A 25,440-nucleotide genomic window follows, 5' to 3' on the forward strand; every position below is an offset into this window, starting at 1 on the left:
GTAAAGTAATATCTCATAGAACAGGCATTCCCTGGCCACCACGTAGCCCGGTTTTGAGTCCAAAGGATTTTTTTAATAAGGGTTACCTTAAGTTTAACATGTACGAATCAAATTCAAAATCAATTAATAAACTAAAAGAAAATATCCAGCGAGAAAAGTCAAGCAACGTCAAAGCGTACTAGCCATGCAGAGAAAAAAAATTTTAGTCGCCGTTTATAGGAGTGCCAAAAACGAAATGTAGCACATTTAGATGAAATGATTTTTAAAAAATAATTCCCCTTTAATGTACATTATTAAAGAAAACATCAATATTGTATTAATATACATATATATATTATTATTTTTTTCAGTTCAAAGGACTTTTTAGACTCGCAGTATTTTTTTTTCCATGAAACAAATTAAGGATTTACATCATTTTACAAAATATTTGTATTTTAAAATTAATGAAATGCCAAATAATATATTGTAATTCATTTATTAATGTCGTAAAAATAATTGATTTCTAATTGATAAATTTGATAAAGAAGTATAATTTTTTTGATAAAATATTCAAGTTATGTTGAGCCATTTATCTTTTTTCATTTCATTGACTTCCATTTGAAGACCCCAGTGAACTTTTCATATTTTTATGGGAATTTGTATATGCTCAACTTTAAGGAGATATCTTAAATGTATCAGAAAGGAATTGTGAAACACGAAGTTCTAGATCTTTCCGAGCGAGAGGAGCGCTACAGCTAGGAGGCGCTGTCGCCTCAGGCGGAGGCATTTGTAGCTTGGGTGTTCTGAACCGCCGAGCTCTAGTCAACAGCCAGGAAGCGCTGCCGTGACGGAGGCCACCCTGCACTATACCGGCATCTTGATCTAGAGCAGCTGGCACGGGGCGCGGAATACTGGCAAAAAGAAAATAGCATTCCATATTTAATAATAAAAAAAATATATATAAGTTAGGGCTTCTAAGAAGGTTTCCTTTTTTAATATAGGCTGCATAGTTTTAAGTAGTGGACTGTTTTATAAGCAATACAATTGAAAAATACATATTAGGTGTAGAATTGAGGCCATTAAAACACTTACTATTCCATGTTAGCTGATGTTCGTATCCGAGCTGGAGCTTTAACGGATGGAAGTTCGTTCGATATATTTCTTTTCAAACCTACATTGAAAAGGAATAATTATTCATAGTAACCTAATCATTAATAATTTTAATAGATATTACGCTTCCTCTATCCCTAAACAATAAACACGCACACGGTGATGGAAGCACTTTTGTACAAGTAAATATTTACTTTGATTTCCGTTTATACATTTCTAACAACTAACATTTTACCTAGCACTTATAATGAATAACTTTTTTCACCTGAATATTTTATATTTTTCACAGAGCTTTTGTCTCTCCATTTCTGGGAACAGACCGGACAAACAGAACGTCGTATAGACCAACGTGGAATTTCCACTCCTTGAGGCTTAGCTTTTTGAAAAGCTGGAATTCCAAGGCACATCTACAATAATATAAAATATTTTAATATTACAGATTACATAATACCCGCCATAATTTTTGTAAAGAACAAGATTGATGTGATTTTTTTTTAAGGTTTTTAGTATTAGCACCGCTTGGAAATATTTACAGATAGCTCAATAATATTCTAAATTAGAATATTTATAATTATATATTAATAATTGTGGATATTGTTTGATATTATAATATATTCACCGGTGAGGGTGTCGGTGACGCGGTAAAGGCGAGTATGGATGGAATGTCCATGTCCCGTCTCATTGACATCCGGGAGACGCGAGACCTCGATCGAGACACGCTCCGTTCCGGGACGCGGTAGCTTAATCCGTGAACACAGGATTCCAACGGGTCATCACTTAAAATATGTTGTAAGATACATACATAGATAGATAACATTGATGGAACAAATGATTAGCAAACCGTTCCGAACCGATATTGAAGAGTTGTCCGGAAATATAAAAGGTTATTTTATTTGTATTTTTATATTTAATTGTTGCTGCTATTTTAATGTTACATTATAATGAAGGATATAAAACGCAATTCATATATGTTAGAAATTTACATCAATAACTTTATAAACTAGTAAAAAACAAACGAAAAAGCTTTCTATCATGTAACAGTTAGTTCTCTATATTAATATTTTACTAAGTATTCTCAATTTATAAGTGTTTTCATCACCTCACGTAAAAACAGGGGTCTGTAAGTTTGATTTCGAAAGGTATGAATGTCCGTGTGTGTTGTTTATCTATCTGTGGCATGATAGGTCTAAAAGGCATTCATTCATTCATTATACAGCCAGTTTTAGAGCTATGCTTGTTTATTCCGGTCCACCAGTGTAATAAAATCAGCTCTTTTCCTAAATGATGTTAAGCGTTTTTAGCCTATGATTACTCGTTTAAATGCCTTACTCGTGGTAATATAAATATTAGATAACGAGTATTTTTTTTTATTTAATAAAATTTTTAATCTCAGCGTCAAAAGAACCTATTCAAATAAATCATCATACTATTAGTTACTGTGATCTAATATATGATTTTGACTTCCTTATGAAATCAATTGAATATAAAATCTTCTATATGAAACCAAACTAACTTTTTAATATTAAATTTACGATCGAATCTCAAATTTTGCGAAACCATAAAACTTTATTGTAATAATGTAGCAAGCGACCATTGACTGATACATTGCAGAGTGTGAGAAGGCTTTAGTTATATACTTAATTGAATAGAGTGAAAGTCGAGGGGGAAATGTTATCTGTGGTGTTATGATGTGACGTCAGACATTTGTTACTATTGTTAATAATTTTGTATTAATTCGTTTTATTAATGATCATCTATCGACAAAATATTGGTTAATGTAAGAAAGATACATCACACAACATTCAGGGCTTTTAAAAAATGTTGACACTTAATGGAATATACCGTTATATTTCTTTTTAGATTAAAAGAAGTTTGTATGAGAAGTTTGAATGCTTATAAATATTTAGTGACATCTATCGAGTAGTGTAGCCGTTACGTGAGCACAACTGCAGAATGCAGATCTCGGATTTAATTTTTAAATGTATAAAACATTGGACGGTTTATAGATTGACTTGTTTGAAGTTCGGTTAAAATTTATTCATATATTGTTATTTTTTTTATTGAAATTATATTTTGTATTTACTATTCAGGGCGCTCAGTGCATGGTGGAGGCTGTATTTCATCTTGAATTTCATCTTGAACTTCGCAACTTCTTGATCGAACCATGTCTAGAAGTGTAGTCTCGGTTCCTCCCAAATCGTTATATTTTAACCTTTAAAAATTATATACTCAAAAAGTTGTATAGATATAAACTTTAAAATAATATATGAAAAAATAAATTTTAAACACTGTAAACAGATATGTATTATGTACATAGCTTTACGCTTTGTTCGCTTTCGCGAGACATAACCGTCGCATTTTATAGTAGTGCTGAAAGTATATTAAAGCAAATATTTAAGATAATAAATACAGGCTTAGTGTGAAATGACAACAAACTAAGAATTTGTTTATGTTTCATCATGCCGTATATAAATGATTCACTGAAATAATAATGTGAGATTTATAATGTAACGCGTGTTCAAACGTATGCAAATATATGATCAGAGATAAGATGATTGATTAATTATAAGAATTGTAAATAAATGAGAAGAAAATGTTTTATTAATTGTCCTGTTCGAGCAATGTAAATAATTTTATATTTAACAATTGAACTTTGTAATGCACGCTAACAATATGTGAGCATAAAATTTTGTGTTGCGAGAAAACATACAACTTTGTTGTAAATCGTAAGAGTAGTGTTTTTCATACTGTAACTAGCGTTTATGTAAATTAATTGTTGTTTATTAGACATGTGTATTTCTGTTCTATAATATAGTGTGTACAAATAAGTGTTATGGTCACAAAACCGGTAATCAAGTTCCGCTATTTGCTACCATAGTGATGCTCTTTAAGATGAACTAGATTATTTATCTACTATTATATTTTTGATTATTAATGTTCTTTAATTCTTAGATTATTGCTAATAATTCGAAGGATAATTATCAAAATTAAATTATGAATTATCGGTTTGAAATATACAAACATTTGTGATCCATAGCTTCCACTGCGCTCCGACATCAGGGAAGTTAGACCAATTGGTGAATTTATTTGTGAGTCTGTGGAACTTTCGCGGCGGTTAGCACGGATTTCCATTAGGAGTGATGCGTACGGAGTTGTTTCATTGCTCATGAATGAGATCCGGCTTGCCTCTTCTTTTTTGGGCCTAAACAGTTGTATTTTAAGTTGGTAGATTAGAAAAAATCTAATTAGTTCTTTTAATTAATTATATTACATTCGACGACATCATTAAATTATGTATTTGTCTAAAATTACGTATATAACTACGAAAGTTTCATTTGAAAAATGTGTTTCCTAACTTTTCTATCGAATATATATATATTTATATATATGACATTAAGTTTCTGACAAATTATATTCTTTTTAAAATACATACTTCAAGTAGTATAATAATATTTTTATGCATTTTGCCTTCACTCAGGAGAACTCATTTATTATAATGGCAACAAAAAGGGATTCAGTGATCCTTGTTACAAGGAATGATTCAGTGATTCATAAAACCTGAAAAACTTTATAAGCAATTAGGTTTACCTCTTGTTTGTCGACAATAGGTTATAACTTTGTACTTTTGAGTATAAAATAACAAGAAATTTATATTCAAAATACGATATTTATATTTGCGGTTAACGATTGAACTCATTGAAATATCTTCAATGAAACTGTGATGCTGCGTCAATTTTTTCTCTAAGCGTGACTCACGCTGTGACTCAAAAGGTTTTATTGTACCAGTTAAAAGGCCTTGGTAGAAGTACTAGGAATTTTAAAGTTGATTTATTAATATATATATTATTGTTACATAAACAAAAATGATATCAAACCTATTCAGCTGTTAGCAGTGTTTTAATACGGGTTATCAATTAATGAGATTATTCATGTAATGCGATACTTTGGTAACGTTGGACTGGTTTAAATTGCAGGTCGGTTTAAATATAAAACTATCCATTAGTGAATACTCATAGATATTCTTACTGTGATAAGCCTCGTGACGAATACAGTTTAGAATAACGCGCCTTCCAATCGACATTTCTTCTCCAAGCTGTTTCAGTCATTCTGCAATTCAATAAATTTACTTCAGGAATACTTAAGATAGATCTATAGAATAAAAAATAATTGGGATATTCAAGTATCAAACATGTACCTAACTCTTCTTTTAGAATACGGCATATCATTTAGTTATTTATGATTATTTTCAATAATAAAGAAATATGTAACAACTAACAACCGACCACACGCTTGTAGGTAATGTTAGTGTGTATTGTTCGAAAGTCGCTGGGCTAGTGCTGTCGAAGGTCACGTACATTGTGACATTAACCACACAAAACAAGGAACGGTGGTCAAAATAAATTATCTTTAAATATATTACCGATTAATTATCATTATATTAAAAAAAATAGTTTGAACCACTTTTTGCTCCGTATCTAAAGGTACTGTGATAAGCATTAGGTATATCTACTATTCCAGAATTATAGCAACGTAATTACAATAAGCAATCAAAATAATTTTGACCGTTCATGAATCACTGATACGCACACATGTAAATGTTTTTATGTATTTAAATTTGTTCATGCAATATCCCTACGTTTTTATATATTTGAGAAAAGGTAATAAATGCATTAATAATTCATGAAATAACTTATTGCACTAAGCTTATTACTTATTAAAAAAAAACTTTATATATACGCGAAAATGTTTAATGTAATTTTCTTTGAAGTAGATAGAAATCTTCTATAATACAATCCATACAAGGTTTCCTACCTTAAAGTAGTAATTGTCAATGAATATTGTGGTAATAACAATAATTAAATCATATATTAAATATTACACTACGTGTAAAATATAAATTACTTACACAATATTCTTAGTTATTACAAATGTATATATAGAATAAACATTTATTGTTTAGTATGCGTACAAAAATAATTTCCAAAAAACTTCACATTATGATTTAATGACCCGATTTGACATTCAATGTCATTTTATCTGTATAGAAACTTTTTACCGCCATCGAATATACTATAAAAATACGTGTAATGAAGCCATAGCATAAATAATAAAAAAAAAGTACGTGTATTAGTAGTCTTACCACTGTTTGTTTTTTTTTTAAATATAGCAAATTGTTTTTATATCAAATTACAAGGAATAAAGGAAAGTCTAATTGCCCTTGCCTTATAAAGAAAGCGTTAACTTGGTGACGTGTGTTAATAGACATTAATTACAGATATTATGAGCTCTGCAACACTTACGGGCAGCAATTAAAAATAACGATGAAAGCGTTTAAGAGATTTAACGTTAAATAATGAAAAAAATGTAATATACTAGAATATTTATTTCATAGATTAATGATCATGAAACAGGTTTACCTTGAATAAAATAGTTGGAACGACATTTTATACAGAGCTTATGAACACTATATTTATTAATACAAATGGTCTTGAAATATTTATTTTGTCATATACGAGCGTCTATAACAATTAAAATCACAAAAGCCATTATGTTGGATTTAAAGATGACATCCCGTTAACTAAAAGCGTCCTGATTCAGAGCAAACGTTTCGTGGGAGCGCTGGTCTCCATTGTTACAGACAAAGGCTATTTGTTCAATGTCGCATTTAGTGCTGTAGTATTCGATAAGTAATTGGATTTTAGTCTAGCTGTGACGATGTCAGGCGGCGGGGGCGGCAAGCGGCACGCGGACTGCACACAACAGACCTGAGACCACTGACTACTGAGCCGCTCTAGTCGTTGGAATCGCGACGGTCCGTTAGCACGTCGCGCTGTTACAAACTCCGCAATAACAAGCTCTACGATAACGCGCCCTATTTAAACGCAATACATCGAGTTTCGCGTATAGCTGTGCATACAGATTTGTTTACTTTGGAGGTTCGATGTTAAGTGCTTATATTTTTTCTCGCGTCAGGTCAACACGATCTTCAAACCGGCTCCGTGAACATATGATCTGAAACGGACCCACTCGAATCGTGCAACCCGTCCAATATTGCTTTGGTGTTACGATGTGGATAAACTTGAAGTGCAGTGAATTACGGATTTACGGATGACTCAGTGTTAACTTTCTCGTAACTTTCAGTGTCGAACTAGTGACTTCGTCTAGACGGAAATGTGATTGTTATTGTCGGGTTAATTGCAATGGCTGGTGCAAGTGAGCAATGTGTGGGTGTAGAGGAAAGCGTACAGGAGCCTCGCAAGAGAGGGTTGAGCGGATCCATGTCGTTAAGGACGCGCAAGCTGGGCCGGCGACTCTCGCGCAGTATGTCTATTGTGGCGCTGAAGCTACCGGAGAAAGCGCAAAGCATCACGCGCACCTCCTCAAAACTGATGAGGTCTGGCAGCCGTGATAAGAAAAATAGGGCATTCGAACTGTCAGTGATTCTCCCAGACAAAACACAGAGACAGGTAACAACAGTATAATATATATAGTTATTGTAGTCCTAACATTCTATAAGATCTTAATAGAAAGACAGCTACAAAATAAATATATATATAGTTTCACAAAACATGAGTACAAACATGAGAACAAACATGATGTTTATATATATTTGAGGATGGATGGCATTTTTAAATTTACCTTACCTTCGTGACACATTTCTTTATCCACAACATCAAACATATCACAGATAAAGCCAACAGATATCCGTTTTTATTCAAACACAGCACACGCTCCATCGTATAGATCGCGTTACGTGTAGGTACCAACAATCGTTTTGTTGCGATTTTGTGTCTAGTTTGTTTCACCATCATCACCCACACCATAGTTTTCTCCATTGATATATTATCGCAATTGCCATCAATCGAATCAATCATATATTTTTTTGCTTCATCATTAATTGATTGTTCAGATTCCTGATTGTTTGGTTACGGGTCTGTTAGTTACGATTTTTAAATGGTAACCATTTAAACTGTCTGAGGCTATTATATCTATAGAAAAATAAAGCTTAAGATTATAAGTTATATCGTAACTTAATAATCAATTCATAGCGAAGTTGTGACATAAGACATTGGCGCCATTTTGCAATTAAATTTCCGTGTTAATAAATAAAATCACTGTAGTGCAATTCATTTTGAACAATAATTATTTCCTTATAAAAATAAAGGACATTAGTGATTCCGGCAATTAATAATTTGATTTAATTAGTTCAACATATTATTGTTGCGTTAATTGTATTTTCTCATGCGTGCAACCAAGGTTTTGTTAAATATTTTGATAATTTAGAAAATATTTACTACTGAGCATACAATTTAAACCTTTTTAAAATGTTAATAAATTTATAAAATCTTAAAACATTGAATTAATAAAGTTTGAATAAAAATAACCATTTAAAATTCTTTCGCATAAAGCCAAAAACATTTCGAAACAGAAATAATAAATATGACCTGAATTTATATAATCATAATATATATTGAAAAAAACAAATGTCAGAACTATATTAATTTCAAATCGATAGATCTATCTCAGTTAAGCTTGTATTATCAATATATTTCTTAACTTCTCGTTTCCTTTGTTTCGATTATTTCCCAAATTGATTACATTTTCCTTTCCTTCAAAATAAATCGTATTTATTAAGAGATTTAGTTTGAATGTTCTAGAATATTCTTCTATAGTATCAAATGCATCGTTTGCCAGACAATATTACTTATGACATTTACCTTCAATGAGGAAGAACGCCTACATGTTGTACTTTAACATTACACGATGAACATATAACTGAGGAAATAACATATCATCGGATCACTTACTTCAAGCAGACAAATGGTTCTGATAAAAGGTTTGAAATTAATCTTAAAATCAGATATCAACTATAACTGCAATAAATTAAATTGGATTTTAAAAGCAAACCTTAAATTAAAAAAATTACGTTTACTAGTTAATAAGGCGAATATCTAAGGTCAAGCTGACAACAGGATATATTTACAAAAACTTATAAGAGTGCATAAGAAAAGTAAGAGCGAATTTACAATCCTAAAATGTCACTTGCTAGTGAAGTAGTGAATAAACATTTTTACAACTTAAATAATGTTTTACGAGTGTAGGCTTATCTTTAGTTAGTATCACGCTTCACGAATCAGTGATACCAACATAAAAAAAACGATACGCAATTCTTATGAACCTGTTCCAAGAACAGAAAAAAGAATCCTGATTATTGTTTACAACTTACTATTGTTTGTTATGAAAAAAACTGGCACGCGTCTTATGATATACAAATATAAAATAAGAGACATCAAAATAAATGGCACACTTGAAGCTAATTTTTAATAAATGTGATGTATTGTAATTAGATGATCAACATAAATTGCATTACAATAAGACAGTCGTATTAAAAACTTTTTATTTAAATACAGCAGGATGTCATTACATTGAAATGATAGAAAATGCAAATCCGCTATGGTTAACGAGTGAAAGTGATGTCGCAATATCAAAGTCGCGTGCTTGCATGCGGGCTTGAGGTAGTCTCCTTAATTAGGCGATGCCGCGTGACGTCTAACCAGAAGTTAATTTATATTCATAACAATTATATTTATTTGGTGATGTTTAAAACAACAAAATGTGTTAATCGAAAGTGAGCTGAATTCTATAAGTATGGCTGTAAAACATTTTTCGACTTCAATATTTTAAGCTATACTTTTAAAATGTTACGTTGGTTTCACATGCATTTTATGTAGAAAGTATACGATTTTAATCGTCATATGAGATAATTTAATTTATAACAGACTATTCTTAACCAGTGTTTATAAACACATCACTGTTATGTTTGGAGTATTGCCATTTTCATTGATCATCCGGCTATGATATTTTCGTACAGACATGAGCACTCTTGTTCTTCGCACTATCTATTGGTATACGGTAATTATAAATAAAAAATATTCAAATAGGTATAAACTGTTAACTTTTCGCAAAAATCTTTAGTTATAGCACAAAAAAAAATACCATTTCCGTTACTTATCTCTTAAAAATAACAAAAGGTGCATGAGTGAGAGAAAATAAATGAATGATTTTATTAATTTCATTCTTACTTTTTCTTATTTAATACAATAAAAAAAAAGATTGTATTTCAAAGAGGAGCATTCTTAGTTCTGAATTATCTCATTTCGAACATGACACACATTTGATACCAGATTAAGAAAATTACATATTTGGAATCACTTAACCAATAGAAAGTAGAAGAAATCGATACAAGGTTCCAATTTTAAATCTTAACTTTTTAAATAGGAATGTAAAAAACGGGCATAGGTTGTGAGGCGAAGACTATCACTGTATCTGGAGTTAAACCGGTTGAATATCTAGTGGAACAAACTGGAATCCAGGCTCGCTAGGCCTTAAGGCATCGATCATTGGGGTATGTTACAACTTAATGCAGACCACTGAAGATCCTTATTATTAAGTATTTATCATTTTGTCCTATATGTAATGCAAGAGAAGGAATCTACCAATCATTTATGTCGTTATCGTAACTGGCACTATGATATGCTTTAAGTAATGGGGTGATTTAAAATGTTTCTTTACTTTTTTCTACATGGCCGGTATGTAGAAGTTGAAGTTTACTTTTTATTATTTATTTCAAATTTTTGTTCTAATTCAATCCGTCTTTGAAAGTAGTTCCTTACGATATATTGTCCAGACAATATCGGACGAAAAAAAAGTTCTCGTCTTCCATGGGAAACAAAATTATCTACATACTTTTCCATAAATAAGTATTTTCTAAATAAAGTTATGAACATTTTTATTTTAACGTCACGACAAAATAAAAACGATTGTTCTTGCAAAAACTCGGTATTATCATATGCGTCCCCAATCGACAACATTCTTACTTGTTAGCAAAGAGTGAACAAAACTGCCATTGTCACATACGTGACACGATTACTTAAACAGTGCTTTTTGTTTTTCATATTTTGTCATAAAACTTTAATATTTTGTATCTATAGATATGTTATTACATTAAAACATAAACTACATACAACTAAACACATAATACGGTTCGCAACATAAATGAGCACGAAGAACAAAGAACATTATAATTTTTTTTTTGTATTGTCATTAATAACAACATCCTATTAAACGATACGTTGATTGAAAGAGGTTTTATATATTGCAATTAGTAACAATTTTTAATTGGTGATGAATATTGTGATGGTATTAACATGTATATATTCATAGCTACATCACTAATGGGAAATGATATATTCTCGTTGCATGCGAGAGTTCTTGACCTACCTTGTCATTAAAATGTAGGTCTCGCAAAAAAATCATTACAATTTTCATTTTACGCATACATAACATTAATATTTCAACACTTATCTTTTTTAAGGGCTTGGATGTATGAATATCGTATTTTTTATCATAAAATCGAGGTTGAATAGCTTTCATTATCTAATTGCATTAATTCGCAATACAATACATAGAAAAAACTACCTTATTGTTGAATATTTGTATCTGATTTCTGTAATTAAATAAATTTGTATTTAATTAGTATTATAAAATGATTTGCATTGTTAGGATATACCTAATAACATTTATAAGTAGCAGTGATTTTATATCGAATTATTTTAATAGTACTTATATTCTTACATATACAGCATGCGAGCTGTTATGGAAAATTATAACTATGTTGCCTGTATACATATGTACATATATACATAACATACTATCGATTAAATAGAACAACTTGCTTTGAGGTTAAATGAGACGTGAAAACGCGATTTATAAAATGGTTTCACAGACATCTATATATAGGCTTTGGTAAGCCAATAAATATGGAATAAATTTTTTTGTGCATCCTGTCAAATATGCTGTACGTTAAAAATTCCTCCTTATCTAATTAAGATGTTGCATTTTTGGTGTTTCAAAAGGAGTTTTTTTTAATTACATTATACGATTATATGTACGAAATTTACAACCATAACAATTGAACATTAAAGATATAATTGTCTTGTTGCATTCATTAAAGTATAAAAAAAAATATTTATTAATAAAGTTAAAACTGAACTAACAATGTTAAATCGGAGTTATTCATATTTGAAAAGCTATAAAACTTATATTTCAGCTGTTACCAGCTGTTTATGTATTTTACTAACCCAAGTACCGAAATAGTTCACTGACGGAGAAAGTGACACGTGTAACTTACGCTAACTGACACTATGTCATCCCGGCATTTTTAGGTCAAGCAATATAATCCACGGATTCTCAAACCTATCGTTACTACGCAACCGATGAGAAAAATATTTATATGAATCAGAACTACATATCAATTTATATTAGTAACCTAGTTAAGACTTATATTTGAGTTAAATTAACATAAAACTTATAATTTTAATGAGATAATTTAACTTTAAATATTATACCATATTACTTGGTGCCCGACATTTAACAAATTCTCGTCTTAATTTCGCAAACTTCTTTGGAACTAAATCAACGTTCACAAACGGGTTTATAATTGGGAATTCCTATTTTGATTACTACCAAGAAATTTTAGACAAAATATATAAGGGACAGGTACCAATTGTTCTTTTAACTGGAATTAAAAAAAAAAAGACCTTACGATCTAAGGTCCACGTCCATTCTTAGGTAGGTACATTGTTGTAATAGGAAGGAGTTTGAATATGAACTTAAATAAATTTTAGTTTTGCTATTACCAAAGTGAAAGTTAAATATTGGAATCCAGAAAATATATAAACAATATGAAAAATTGCTTTAAGGTTAGATTGTGATTCAAATAATTCGTGAAAATGTGAGAATATTTTTTCCGATTTCATTTGTATACCTATATTTGTTTTTAGACTGATTTCTCCTTCGACTATTTTCGTATATTGCAAAAACCGTATTCAGGGAGGAAAAGATGTGAATGTTAACTGACATTAGACTACAATACATAAGGATGTCGAATATAGAAGTATTAAATTTTAAACTATAGCGTCGCTTAAATATCTTATCGTAATTTTAAAATTTGTTGGTGAAAAATGTGGAAAATGAAATTAAAATATTGATTAGGATGATATTACTTGTAGGTTATATAATCTGTAAAATTAAAAAAAAACTTTGGCTAACTATGCATGGGTATACCGGGCAATATTGACCCAAAAGATATTTATACTATTATGTATCCTTGGCATGTCATAATTCTTATAATCAACAAGACAAGCCAGATGTCAGATGATAGACATCGTAACAAGAAAGTTATATGTCGGTTTAAATCAGTGTTCCATTTTCAAATCGTCGGAGATATAATTTTCATATGATTTTTTGCTTAAGACCCTGTTTTTATCTATTTTTTTATTTTAAGAAATCTATGGTAAGGATGGTTAATTAGTTTTTGACCTTCATTCTGCGTTTTTTTCATTATTATATAAAAATTATTCGTAAAAATCTATAATATCTTCTTAATAAGAAATGTGTTCCGTTAAGTATAAAATGTATTTTTATTATTTTAATCATCATACTCAATGACATAATCCTGTGGTAAATGTGTTCGACACCTTATATTTTATTTAAAAAAAAAAAAAAATCGTGCAAGTGAGTAATTTTACTGTAAATAAGTAAAGAGGACGGTACTGTTATGCAATTAACTGAGAGAATGGACTAGTTTGTCCTCGGTTTAAAGGCTAGCGGTTATTTCGTATATGTATTGATGAAAGTACAACGTATCTTTTTATCTTTTAATTTAAAAAAAAGATATAAGAATGGATATATTTGACTAAGTCTAGTTTATAGTTGTCTTAGTCTAAAAGATTTTTAAAGTACCTTTGAAAATTTATAGGCACATTATTAATTTAATAGTTTAAATCGGATAAGCAAACTGTGCTACAAAATTCAACTACTTGTTTTATTTATTAAAGAAAATAAATGCGAATCATTAAAGGAATACATAAATTAATAATTAATTTCCAAATTAATTGTATTTCACAGACTCCACCATAAATGCCCTTTGTATCTTAAGAAGGTTTTATGAAACGCTAAGAAGTTATTTCAAGAAATTATTAAAGACTTTATAATCTAGAAATATGGAATAAAGAAAGTGGATTCTGCTGCGGATGTGATGTAATCCATTATCATCAGACGTTGAACGATCACGAAGCCGATACATAATACAAATTCAATATATTATACTTATGTTTTTAGTATAATCAAGACACTTTTTTTTTTACTTTGTATAATAAATAATATAGAAGTAATTTTTCGATGCCTTTAATGTATTGTTATTAGCTTTCTACCAAGTATTATTCTGCTAGAAGAACAGGTTACAGATTATATTGTTCTGATATTTTTATCTTTAATTATATAGTTAAAAAAGTCATATGTGAAGTTTTAGATGGTAAATTTAATACAAATTTATTCACAATTCTATACTCACAAGCATAAAAATTTATGACGCCAATGTGATAACAAAAATAGGACAATTATTAGAAAAATGACTATCAAAATAGTTAAGGTTTTGCGCTGGTAAAATTAACTCTAGAGCATGATAGCATTCACAGCCTTACTTAGTGATTAATTTGAGTCAATTATCTATTGACTCATTTGTTCTATAAAAAAGTTTCGAATATTTTTATTCAATTCTTCTTCATTTCACTCATCCACTGTAGTTACAATATGTATCGGCTTGTATGAGTGCTAACGGTTCTACATCGATTTTAGCATATACTGTTTTTGAATGCATTTCGCGATTCGGCGTGGTGTTAACTGTTTGTTATGTCCGCGGTGACCAACTTTTGTACTTTCTATTACCATTTAGGATATGAGTTTAACAAAATAGAACCTATTTAACAAACTATGTACGATTTCAGTAAGACATATAGAAAATTTCTACTTAGAAGCAATATTTTTTATTGTCAATACAAATATAGTTAGGGTTTCCATTTCATACTATTTTTAATTCCTTTATACTAATTGTCATCACGGGCAGACGAGATAAAAGTTCCCGTTACTACAGTTACTTCTATGTAGTTGAAACGTCTGATAAAATGTACCTTATAAACGATAGTGAAGTTAATTTTACAACCACAGCTTTATATAAATATGTGTCCGCGAAAGTCTTAGATCTTAGATATATCGTTGGCAGTGTAAAGTTTTTTTTTCAAATATAGTCTTTTGGACAAGTTCTAATAAAAAAAAAAAATATCTCAATCTGGAGTTTATTTTTTTTTTTAATTGGCAGCTATGATTTTAATATTAGGAAGCAATTATAGAACATAGAGATCTTAACATTTAATAGCGTTAATTTTGTAATCACGATATAAGAAATTAATAACAACGTAAGACCTACCTTTATTAATTATATAATACAGTTTCCTCTACTTCTGCTTAGAATAGTAATTCTATACTGTGGGTAGTATCGTGTGGCTACGGCTGTGGATGCAGTTAGAAAATAATCAGTAGTAACCTTGTATTATCTGCGCTGGAGTAATGTTTCATGGCGTCACTGAATAAGTGGCGACCTTTGTATGTACTTGTTACATTTCAACTGTTACAACTGGCAACTTAAAATAAAAATGTTTTAAAACCATAAAATTTCGAATTTAAAAAAAAGCGTATTTTTTTAATTTAGACTTTAGAGGATTAACTTGAACTAAATACCACTGAATTTAAAATGACCTGCCAAATAGTTGTGCGATTATTCGTTATCTTGGCAAGGAAATGGGAGAGTCTTTAAGTAAAGGCTGTGGTTTTGTAAGTTTTTTTTTTTAACTATATTGCAAATCATTAAGTCGTAGTATTGAGTTTTCCTGCCACGTTCTATAACCGCGGACGTGACATAACAATAATTTGATACTATCCGTGTAAGATTATGAATTATCTAAGCCACGATTGATTTTAATGATAACGCAATTCAATATAATATTCAAGTTTCAGAAAAAACTAATAGAAATATTGATATCTAATGTTTGCTATTCGATAACTATTTAATTATTGTATTAGTTTTGATTATGCTTAATCCTTGCGTAAAAGATCACTCGTGTTTCCTTCTTTCACTTTTGTTTTCTAATGACGTATTATAAGTACTCATTATTTAAATAATAATATTCTTGTTCGATATGCTTTTAAGGAAACAGCAGACACCATGCCTTTATTTTTTGTTGGCTGTATGCATTGTAGGTAAATATTATCTGTAGGGAATAAATAGTACTAGTAATGAAAACGTGCTTGTAGTGAGATCATCATATCTTCGGTGTTATTTTCGTCTTACTTAAATTTTTACTTCATAAAAACTGTCAAAATACTTCAATGTTTAAAAGTATAATGAACTTTATAAAAGAGTTTAACAAAAAAATGCGGATGTGAATTCGCATGTTAGTCGAATTATATAGCTATTGTAGTGTATTTTATCCTATGCCGTGGGTATTTACGCTTGGATGATAATACTGTTTTGACAATGTTTTAAAATTTAATCAGCACAAAATACAACTATCTGCACAATTAAATGAATTAGTTAATAAGCATAAAATGTTATGAACGAAGGAGGTTGGTTGATAAATATTTTGGGCCAATTAATTTTTTTTTCTTTCCAATTTTGATCAAAACATCTGACATCAAGGTTCAGTGAATTAGTCTATGGTTTACAGCCAGTAATGTGAGATTTTATGAAGAGTCTCTTTTGTTATGGTTATGCAATTGATAACGGTCGTTAAATAGATTAGACTTTATCTGCCCACCCGGGGCGAGTCGCGTGTGGTTTAGGACTGATATGTTTAGAATCGTTGCTATCTTAAAAGAAAGGAAAACATATAAATACTTTTGATTCCATACTTTCAAATATATTAAAATTGTAATCTTTCGCTGAGTTTGCACTCAAAAATAACAATTCAAGTTAAAAATTACTTTATATAAGTTTATGATATTACTCACAAGAGACATTCGTACGTTTCAAAAAGATATTCAAAATTGAATCTTATGAAACAAACATTAAGACTTAAAATAATTTCAATAAAAAGTCGTTTGTCTTAACCAGTGGTTACGTATACGAATTAAATGAATGAACAATGCTATTGAAGGTGCCAACTACTTAAGCGTCACAAACAATACAAATGATAATGATTGAGAAAGAACGAGAAAAGGTTTTCTCAAGAGTTCTTTTTATATTATATCTATGGCTCTAAGATACTCTATGAGTTTAAAATTTAGCTACGGCTGAGATATTTTCATTTTTTATTTCATTTATCATCTTTTATGATTCAAAATATTCCAAGTAGAATAGTATTATTAATAAATAAATAGTAGGTACCTGGAGTCGCAATAAATTATTGAAAAAAATTACAATGTTAGTATCTAGACGGTAAAAAGCAATTCCACAAAAAAACCGCCATTGTACCAGTTGAACTCAGATTTATCAAAAAAAAAAAGATTCTCAAATCTTTATTTATCCTTGGCCGATAATATTTTACCAAGGAATAAAAAAATACTAGACAATAAATAAAAGGTGTAAACTTGACCTCAATGATTAATTTTTAATTATTATAATAACATATTATATCCTTTGTAACTGCAATCTTCAAGGTTGAGTTTAAAGCAATTTTTTACTGTAATTTACATGCCATACTTGAACATTTTCCTTCACTTCTTAAAAGGAGGCAACATTGTTTAATTTTTTTTTATTCTACAATTCCAAATTCGAAAGTTATGTCAACTTTTAAAACTCTTATATATAAATAGTAAATGAAGAGTGTTGACAGTTAAAAAAACATCCATTCAATAAGTTACTGTGTATTCTATTGTATATTATGAACGCATGATGTATTACAATACAATGACTTCACCTCCATATTTGTAAGTATTAGCTCCATCATTGCTCCACACCCGAATCCAGTCTGAAGAGAAAGCATTTATATTGAATTCTAATATCACTTTCATACTTTATAAAGAATCGTCCTTTACTGAACGTGATTTAAATAGAAATTAACTAAGAATTTCTTTGTTTAAATTTTCATTATCAGTGTAGAGATTTTTACAATTTTATTGATTATAAATTGTTCCTTCATGATTAATGTTTGCAATGTTAGTGTTGTGAAACGGAATTTTTTTCAATCTGTTATATAAACATCAAAGATTATTTGTGCTGCATTTTTATACCTTTCACAAAGAAAGCATCGCATCCCGCTGTAGTTAATAAGAATTTATGAAATATGTAAATATTATTAAATTTCTTTTTATTAAAAAAAAAAAAATCACTGATATCGAGAAATTAGTATACTTAATTCTTTTGATAAATTAACTAATTTTAATGAATTTAATTTAAATTTTATCTATGAATAGCGGTTTAAAGCGGCTTTTTCCAACCTATACGTTATGATTAAATAAAAAACATGCCTATTTTACATTGATGTCTTATTATGAGCATCTGAAACATTGTAAAATTTCACAAACATGTGTTAAGTAATATTTTCATGTAACATTATTAATAAAAGTGTAACAGAAGGAATAATTACAAAAGCGTTCAAAAGCCATTTTCATAGCTACCAAGTAAAAGCATTCTCTGACAAACGATTCGGTGAAAGGAAATAAATAAAAGAGGGGGGACGCGACGGTGCAAGATTTAATTATAATAATATCAATAATATGTATATTATTAATAAATTATTTAATTTTAATATATTTTCACAAATCTATAAATATAAAATATTTAGTACCATATGTAAAGCTACGTCTCTATCGATACTGATTAATATTTAATTTCATATGTAAATATGTGGATATGTATTATAGAATTAATTTAAATAAATTCTTGTAAGATATAATAAACAAAATTATAATTATTCATATCAGAGATCATTTAAACAGATTTATACTCACATTACTAGTAATACTAATGCGGTAAATAATTTAAAATTTAAATAGAAATTTTTTTATGCATTAATCTGTACACTTGTATTAATTGCACAGATCTAAAAAATACCAACGACGTTATTTTGTAATATTTTTTTTTAGATTTAGGACCAAAATGTTCCCGCATCTGTATAAATATGTTACAAAAACTCTTTGAGCATTTTGTTTATAGTGTCGCATGATCGTATGTGTTGTTTATAAAATTTTACGCCCACTGCACTGTCAAAAGTGATTGTATCGCGTATGTTATTTTGGATCGAATTACTTTTATTATTATGTATCTGATAGTATTTGTTATGTATATGTATTATTATCTTATATATGTACCTACATCTCGTCTGCCCGTGATCACGGTTGCTGAAAAGTAACCGAAACGTCGGGATTATGTAGTTTCAAAATAATAAAATCCACGTAGTGTATCCGAAAATATATTAGTTTCATTTAAATGAATAAAACTCGCGAAAGTCTTAGATCTCATTATGTTCCTATATATTATATATATTTGAAGAAATACTACGACTTGTACTAAACCTGTTTTATTGACACGTTTATATGAATTGAAGTTTAGTTGTGTTGCGTAGTTAAAAAATATTTGTTATGAATGTACGAGTACACGACACGTATTCCTATATAATAAAATAGTAAGATTATATGAGGAAGAAATACTTGTTAGGTTCACATTATTAAAAATAATTTGACATTTAAGCATTGTTTTTTTTTTTTTTAGAAAAAAGTAGTTTGTATCAAAGTAGAGGAACACAAACATATAATTTCTGTATTAATGTACGTTGTTTAATATATTCTTATCTTATATACAATCATTTCATAAGTTTATAAACACATAAACTTTCTATGTAGGTTACCAATGTTCTCAATATTTGCACATGTGAATTCCGATAAAATTATGAATAATTGTTGCTCATTATTAGTTTGTTTTGTTCTCCGGCTATTGTGTTCTCTCGTGTAACATAAATCCATTGCATCTATATTGCAATAGTTACGTTCCCTTCTTTAAAATAACTTAATTAAAAACATACTTACTTATTTTGCTTATTATTTTTCGTCATCTTTATTCAAAGAAAAGATTAAATGTGTGTTAAATAATTATTGTATTTATACAGCAAAAGGAAGGAAAAGTATTGTAAAAAGTTAATTTTATTATATTATTCTGTTTTTTAACATATATACGATAAATATAATTCGTAATAATTCATAATTTTAAGCGTCGTGTACCTACATTACCTTTCCGCACTCTACGGAATATGTGTGTGAAGTTGTAATCGTCATTTAGTATTAATTAAAATGAATTAAAAAAAAGAAATAAATGTAGATTATTAAAAAAAAACCAGATATTCTTATCCCCTGTGAATGTGTATTCATTATGCTGCGGGTGCAGAATGAATACTAATGAGGACGAATCCGTTCCCATTTAGTCTTTTTAAAAAAATACTTAATTTTCCATTCAGCCTTTAAGAGCATCCGCCGATTAATTAAAAACTTTTTCATTACTGGCGTCTATTAAAAAAAAAAAGGTTTTAGTTGCAATTTTGAGTATGAAAAATATTTGTGACTCATATTTATCTATATGAGTATTTATTATATATTTTTGACATATAAGTATTATAATAGTATGTTTCTATGGTATGGTATGTATCGTATTATTTTTATATGTATGGTGGGCTATAAATGACAAGACGTAAGACTGTTACGCTCTAGATTTCACAATCGGGGTCAATACCGGTTTGACAATTATTCAAATAACAGGTATTCACACTTATTTATTATTACTTAACCCCTTACTTCTGTTTTTATTCGCTTTTACGTTATTATGCTTTTTTATACTCATTTCTTTATATAACTGTGTTATATTTTGTTGTTTTAGTAATACTATCAAATCATATTAACTTTTTAGGTCAAGTTTATAATTACGCGTTAATAATATATTCATTGAAAGAGACTTATTTACTTAAAGATTTACCACAAAAGAGACAGCATATTTTTGACATTTCTTCTCGTTACTTAAAGGATATGACGTTGAATAACAAACGCACTGAGCCATAGCATAAAAAAAATAAGAGCATTATTTAAAACTAGGAAAATATTTCCATTTTCAAAATATTCTGTCGGTTTTTTTTTTATTTCTATAATGTCGAATATTAATTTGTTACAACCTACACTTCTTTATGTCACCTAGATGCAACTGTTTATGCCGTTTAAGTGAAGCCCTCGGCTTAAGTGGAACAACTTTTATGTAGGTGTAATATCCTTATTATGATATTGCGAAAATAACTAAATCATATACGGTATAAGTGAGTAATCTTATACCAAAAATGTAAAAAAAAATGTTTTTTCTTTTTTTCAATATCAGTTCGTATTCTGTTGTGACATCAAGTTTATTATTTAGTACAAGAGATATAAAATATTATAAAGCTTTTGGTTTAAGAAATAATACAAATAATATTATTAAAGCGGGCACTTGCAAAAATGAATTCAGTAAATTTTTATTATATGTAACTAAACGTCTTATATATTATATGATTCATGTTCTGTTATTTTATATAAAAACATGTGCTCATACAGCGGATATGTAAATCGATAACTCGAATCATCGCTCATCAATGTCTCGTGATGGCCATGTTGATTTACCGTTATCTTTTACGAATTAGCAAACTTATGTACTTATATGTATACATCGTATATACTATTTTACAATAAATTTGATTAATCAGTATATATATACATTGTTTTGAGAAACAATCTCTTAATTTATTTGAATAATTATAATATAATTGCAAACTCCTAATACATAACGATATTAATACGTTGTAACATTTTAAAAATAACAGGACTCTTTAAAATTTATATAGCAACATTATTTGTGATATTATTTAACATGTTTATCCTAAGAAAAAAACCTTATATGGTCACCGTTTTTGCGTTTGATTTAATAAGCAAATTTGTATGTCCGCAATAAATATATTAACAACTAAATACCTTTAATAACGTGCATGCGAGTCTTCGTTTTTTACGTCTCGCTTCACCAAGTCTGTTATACCTAAGTTGCGTAACACGGAAATAGTTGGCGGTGGTCCGATATTTGTCCACTGTCTATAGCCAAATATCAAATATAGATATGATATTTGGCCACCAAAGGTAAAGATATTTCATTTGATATCAATGTCACGTATAATTATATGAATTAAAAAGAAATCCTTGTTTTCCGCAAGCAAACATTTTCTAAGTTTACACGCAAGGACTAAGTTTAATCGTAAATAAGTATAATTGGTTGTTTATACATTTTTACACATGATTTATTTACGTTTATATAAGAGTGTGATACTTGTCTATCCGAACGCGTAGATCGATTCGGATCACGCGAGCCTACCAAATTACCGTAATGCCTAACTGTTGCGTGCAATAATATTCTACAGTGTAAAAATTCATACGTACATAAATTCTATTACTTTTTCGTAGTTTATATCCGTTATCCTGTATTTTGTTTCGAATCAATAGAAAATTAACATATACATAACTAATAAATAAGAAATAATCTTTATAAATATTTTATTAGTATACAAAAAATTTATATTTAGCTTAAATTATTAAAGAAGAATTATTTAATCAAAAATAACAGTTCTATTAGTACTAGATTTTTTATTTCGTACATTTGTATTGGCGTATTTAATTTGATACGTTGATACTGTCGGTATAAGTTGACTATGCATACTCATTCTAAGTTAACTGACAGCGTGGGAGAGCAGTTGCCAATAGTACACCGTTTTTGTCGTCGCTCCAATTAGAACACAAAAGCTAACAACCAAATGTATATCCCAAGGACGTAAATAATAGAATGTCTTAAATTAAAGAGCGAAATAGTTTTTATAAATATCTAGGTAGAATTTAAGAGATTTCTATAGAATTTGGTTAGGTTTAATAAACTTATTGAAGGGTGAACGCAACTTGAATATTTATAAACATAACATGTCATACTATTGTGAATCATAAAGAATTCCATTGTCCGAAATACTTATTATTGTTTATGCAAATCATAAGTTCATATAAATAATGGATTCTACTTTAAAATAATGCATTTATTGCTAGAGATACAGATGTTCTGTCTATGATACATTTTTATTTATATGAGTATATTTTTATATGGACTTTGGTAGGGTTTATACAGTCCAGCTATAAGACCTTGCTTGGCCAGGCCATCACGTTTGTTAAGAAGGTCAGATCAGTTCAAATTGGCAGCTCTCTTATTACAGAAGTTTGCTCTTTCCATTCTTTTACTACATGAAAATACATACATGTATTTTAGCACTTTAACATTATATTTGTGTTTTATTATATTGTGTTAATTTTTTCACAATAGTTAGAGTTAATGTGTATTGAAAGTAGCACCTCAACTCACAACGGTCCAAATAAAGTCAGTTTAATCTAATACAAATTCAATTATAATTTAATTAGTTCGTATGGAATTAAGAATAGTTCCATTGAGTCTGTTCTATAATTACCGAGTCAATGGTCGTTTATCATAAAGGAATTTCAGATACATAACACGAGGATATATAGGTATGTATTTTAAACAACATATTTGCGTATTGTTATCAACTTGTATTCTACTCTAAACGGTATCTTTTTAAAACCATTTTTTAGTATATCAAAAGACTTTGTAAAATATAGTAACATAATTCGCGAAACACAATTGATAATTATATTTCAAATATCGTCTTTAAGGTTAGTGAGTATTATATAAGGTGATAAAAAAAAATCTAACTGTCTGTATTCTAGAATGACGACGTTTACGTAAAATCTGTATAAAATTTACCAGACTGGTGTTACCAGATGCGATTTTTTTTGTGATGATTTAAAATTATCAGGTCTTAGAGCGAAACACAGCCGTTATAGAATCGATGGAGTAATCATCCATAACGTTCCATTTCAATGAATCAGCCTTCGTTTAATATTTCATAACGTTATTAATCTCATAACATATAAAAAATACATTATATTATTGTGATATTAAATCAGTAATATATAATACTAATTGCTGTTTAAGTATTTATATATATTAAAGTACAAACTAAGAAATAAGGTATACTAACTTATTGCGGTATCAGACTAATTACTGTATAAGTACGAACTAACTAACAATTGAGGCAAAAGCTATGATCTAAAGATGTTAAATGTAGGACCTTTCATCAAATACTATCACAGAATAACTGATAGAAGTTGTCCTGTCATAAGAATATCGTTTCAACCAGGAACCCGGTTAAGGATTTCAATGTTAAAAGTGTCTGTGTAATTTTCTTGAATTATTTCTTATGTGCGAATCTTCTAAGAAATTTAAGATACCGTTAAAAAAATCTGGCTTTAAATTGCTTTACTTGGACATATGAAGAACTTGATACGTTTGTTTAATTCTGTTATTCAAATATTTTAAGAATTTTTCTTATATCAAATGTCTATTATTTCCGTCTAGAACATTCTTAGACTACAGAATACTCACTGTACTCTTCAACTGTGCTATTGTTATCTATTGTAAGAGATTTAACTTTTAAATTATAATTTAAAATTATCTACAACATATTGTTTAATTTATCGCCTAATGTTTATTGAAATTTTAGAAACTGGTTTTTTTTCATTAGTTTTGTGAGTCACTATTTCCTTGTTATTTCGTTTTAGAGTCTTTGTTTGATTAGTCGTTAAGAAAATACTTTTTTAATAAGTTACGGGTATATTCATGAATGTTAAAATGTTTTATTATGTTTATACATAAAAAGACAAAACCTCTCAGCATTCCATGGATTTACCGTGCGGGTGCCGGGTCCATCGCGTTACAGGGAGAGGAGCTTCAACAGTGCCTGGGACTTGCGTCCCAGTTATAGGTTTAAGGGGCCCCTATCTAATGCTCGTTAAACGCTCACCTCTACCATCCACGCTCCTCTCTCTACTAATTAATTGCTTCTTTATATTTTGTTTTAGGTTTTAAAAGTAAATACTCCTCCAATGTAATAAAAGCGTTCGTAACTTTTTTTCAGTATAAAGGAAGGCAAACATGCAACATTATCATGAAAGTTTTAACATGATCGGATAAATGTTTTAAGCATTACTAAAATCACAAAAGTTATATAATAATTGATTATTAAATACATATTTATATTACGGGTTAAATAATTATTTCATTAAAGAAAAATTAAATATAAAATACCTGTCTCAAAAAGTATGACAAAATCAACGGCTGGTTCTTTAAGTGTGTTAATTGTAGGCATATAATATTGAATCGCTCGTGTTGTTTGCGAGAGAAAGTTTTCGGTTGACAAAACGGAATATTACAAAAGTCGGAAACGATTTTCCAGAGCTGTGATTAACGACCCTTGACGAATATCGCCGAAAATACTTCGCAGTTTCTGTCTTATTCTTTTTTCCCCTTTTAACACTTATTTTTCTATTGTATATTTTTGTCTCATT

The 25,440-nt window shown here is 29.1% G+C and overlaps 2 protein-coding genes across 6 annotated transcripts in view; one reads left to right on the forward strand and one right to left on the reverse strand.

Moving 5' to 3' along the window:
* Positions 1–459: 459 nt before the first annotated feature.
* On the reverse strand, positions 460–7,827 carry LOC116771569 (uncharacterized). Of its 5 annotated transcripts, none has more exons than XM_061523399.1 (8): positions 7,734–7,827; positions 5,116–5,196; positions 4,112–4,291; positions 3,173–3,301; positions 1,709–1,865; positions 1,355–1,496; positions 1,072–1,150; positions 460–890 (listed from the first exon to the last, which is right to left on the reverse strand). In XM_061523399.1, the coding sequence occupies exons 2-8, from the start codon at positions 5,193–5,195 to the stop codon at positions 653–655; spliced, it is 1,005 nt and encodes a 334-aa protein (XP_061379383.1). In that variant the 5' UTR covers position 5,196; positions 7,734–7,827; the 3' UTR covers positions 460–652. The 5 variants fall into 5 exon arrangements, with proteins under 5 accessions (XP_061379383.1, XP_032519344.2, XP_032519345.2 ...); XM_032663453.2 differs by lacking the exon at positions 7,734–7,827 and adding an exon at positions 6,507–6,820; XM_032663454.2 differs by lacking the exon at positions 7,734–7,827 and adding an exon at positions 5,996–6,117.
* Positions 6,882–25,440, forward strand: part of LOC116771568 (uncharacterized) — an 80,067-nt gene continuing 61,508 nt past the window's right edge. The window contains exon 1 of the mRNA XM_032663452.2: positions 6,882–7,556. Within this exon, the coding sequence (XP_032519343.2) occupies positions 7,290–7,556 (267 nt within the window). The 5' untranslated portion in view covers positions 6,882–7,289. The remainder of the gene's footprint in view (positions 7,557–25,440) is intronic.

This window comes from Danaus plexippus, chromosome 17 (assembly GCF_018135715.1).
Source record: "Danaus plexippus chromosome 17, MEX_DaPlex, whole genome shotgun sequence".
NCBI classification, from domain to species: domain Eukaryota; kingdom Metazoa; phylum Arthropoda; class Insecta; order Lepidoptera; family Nymphalidae; genus Danaus; species Danaus plexippus.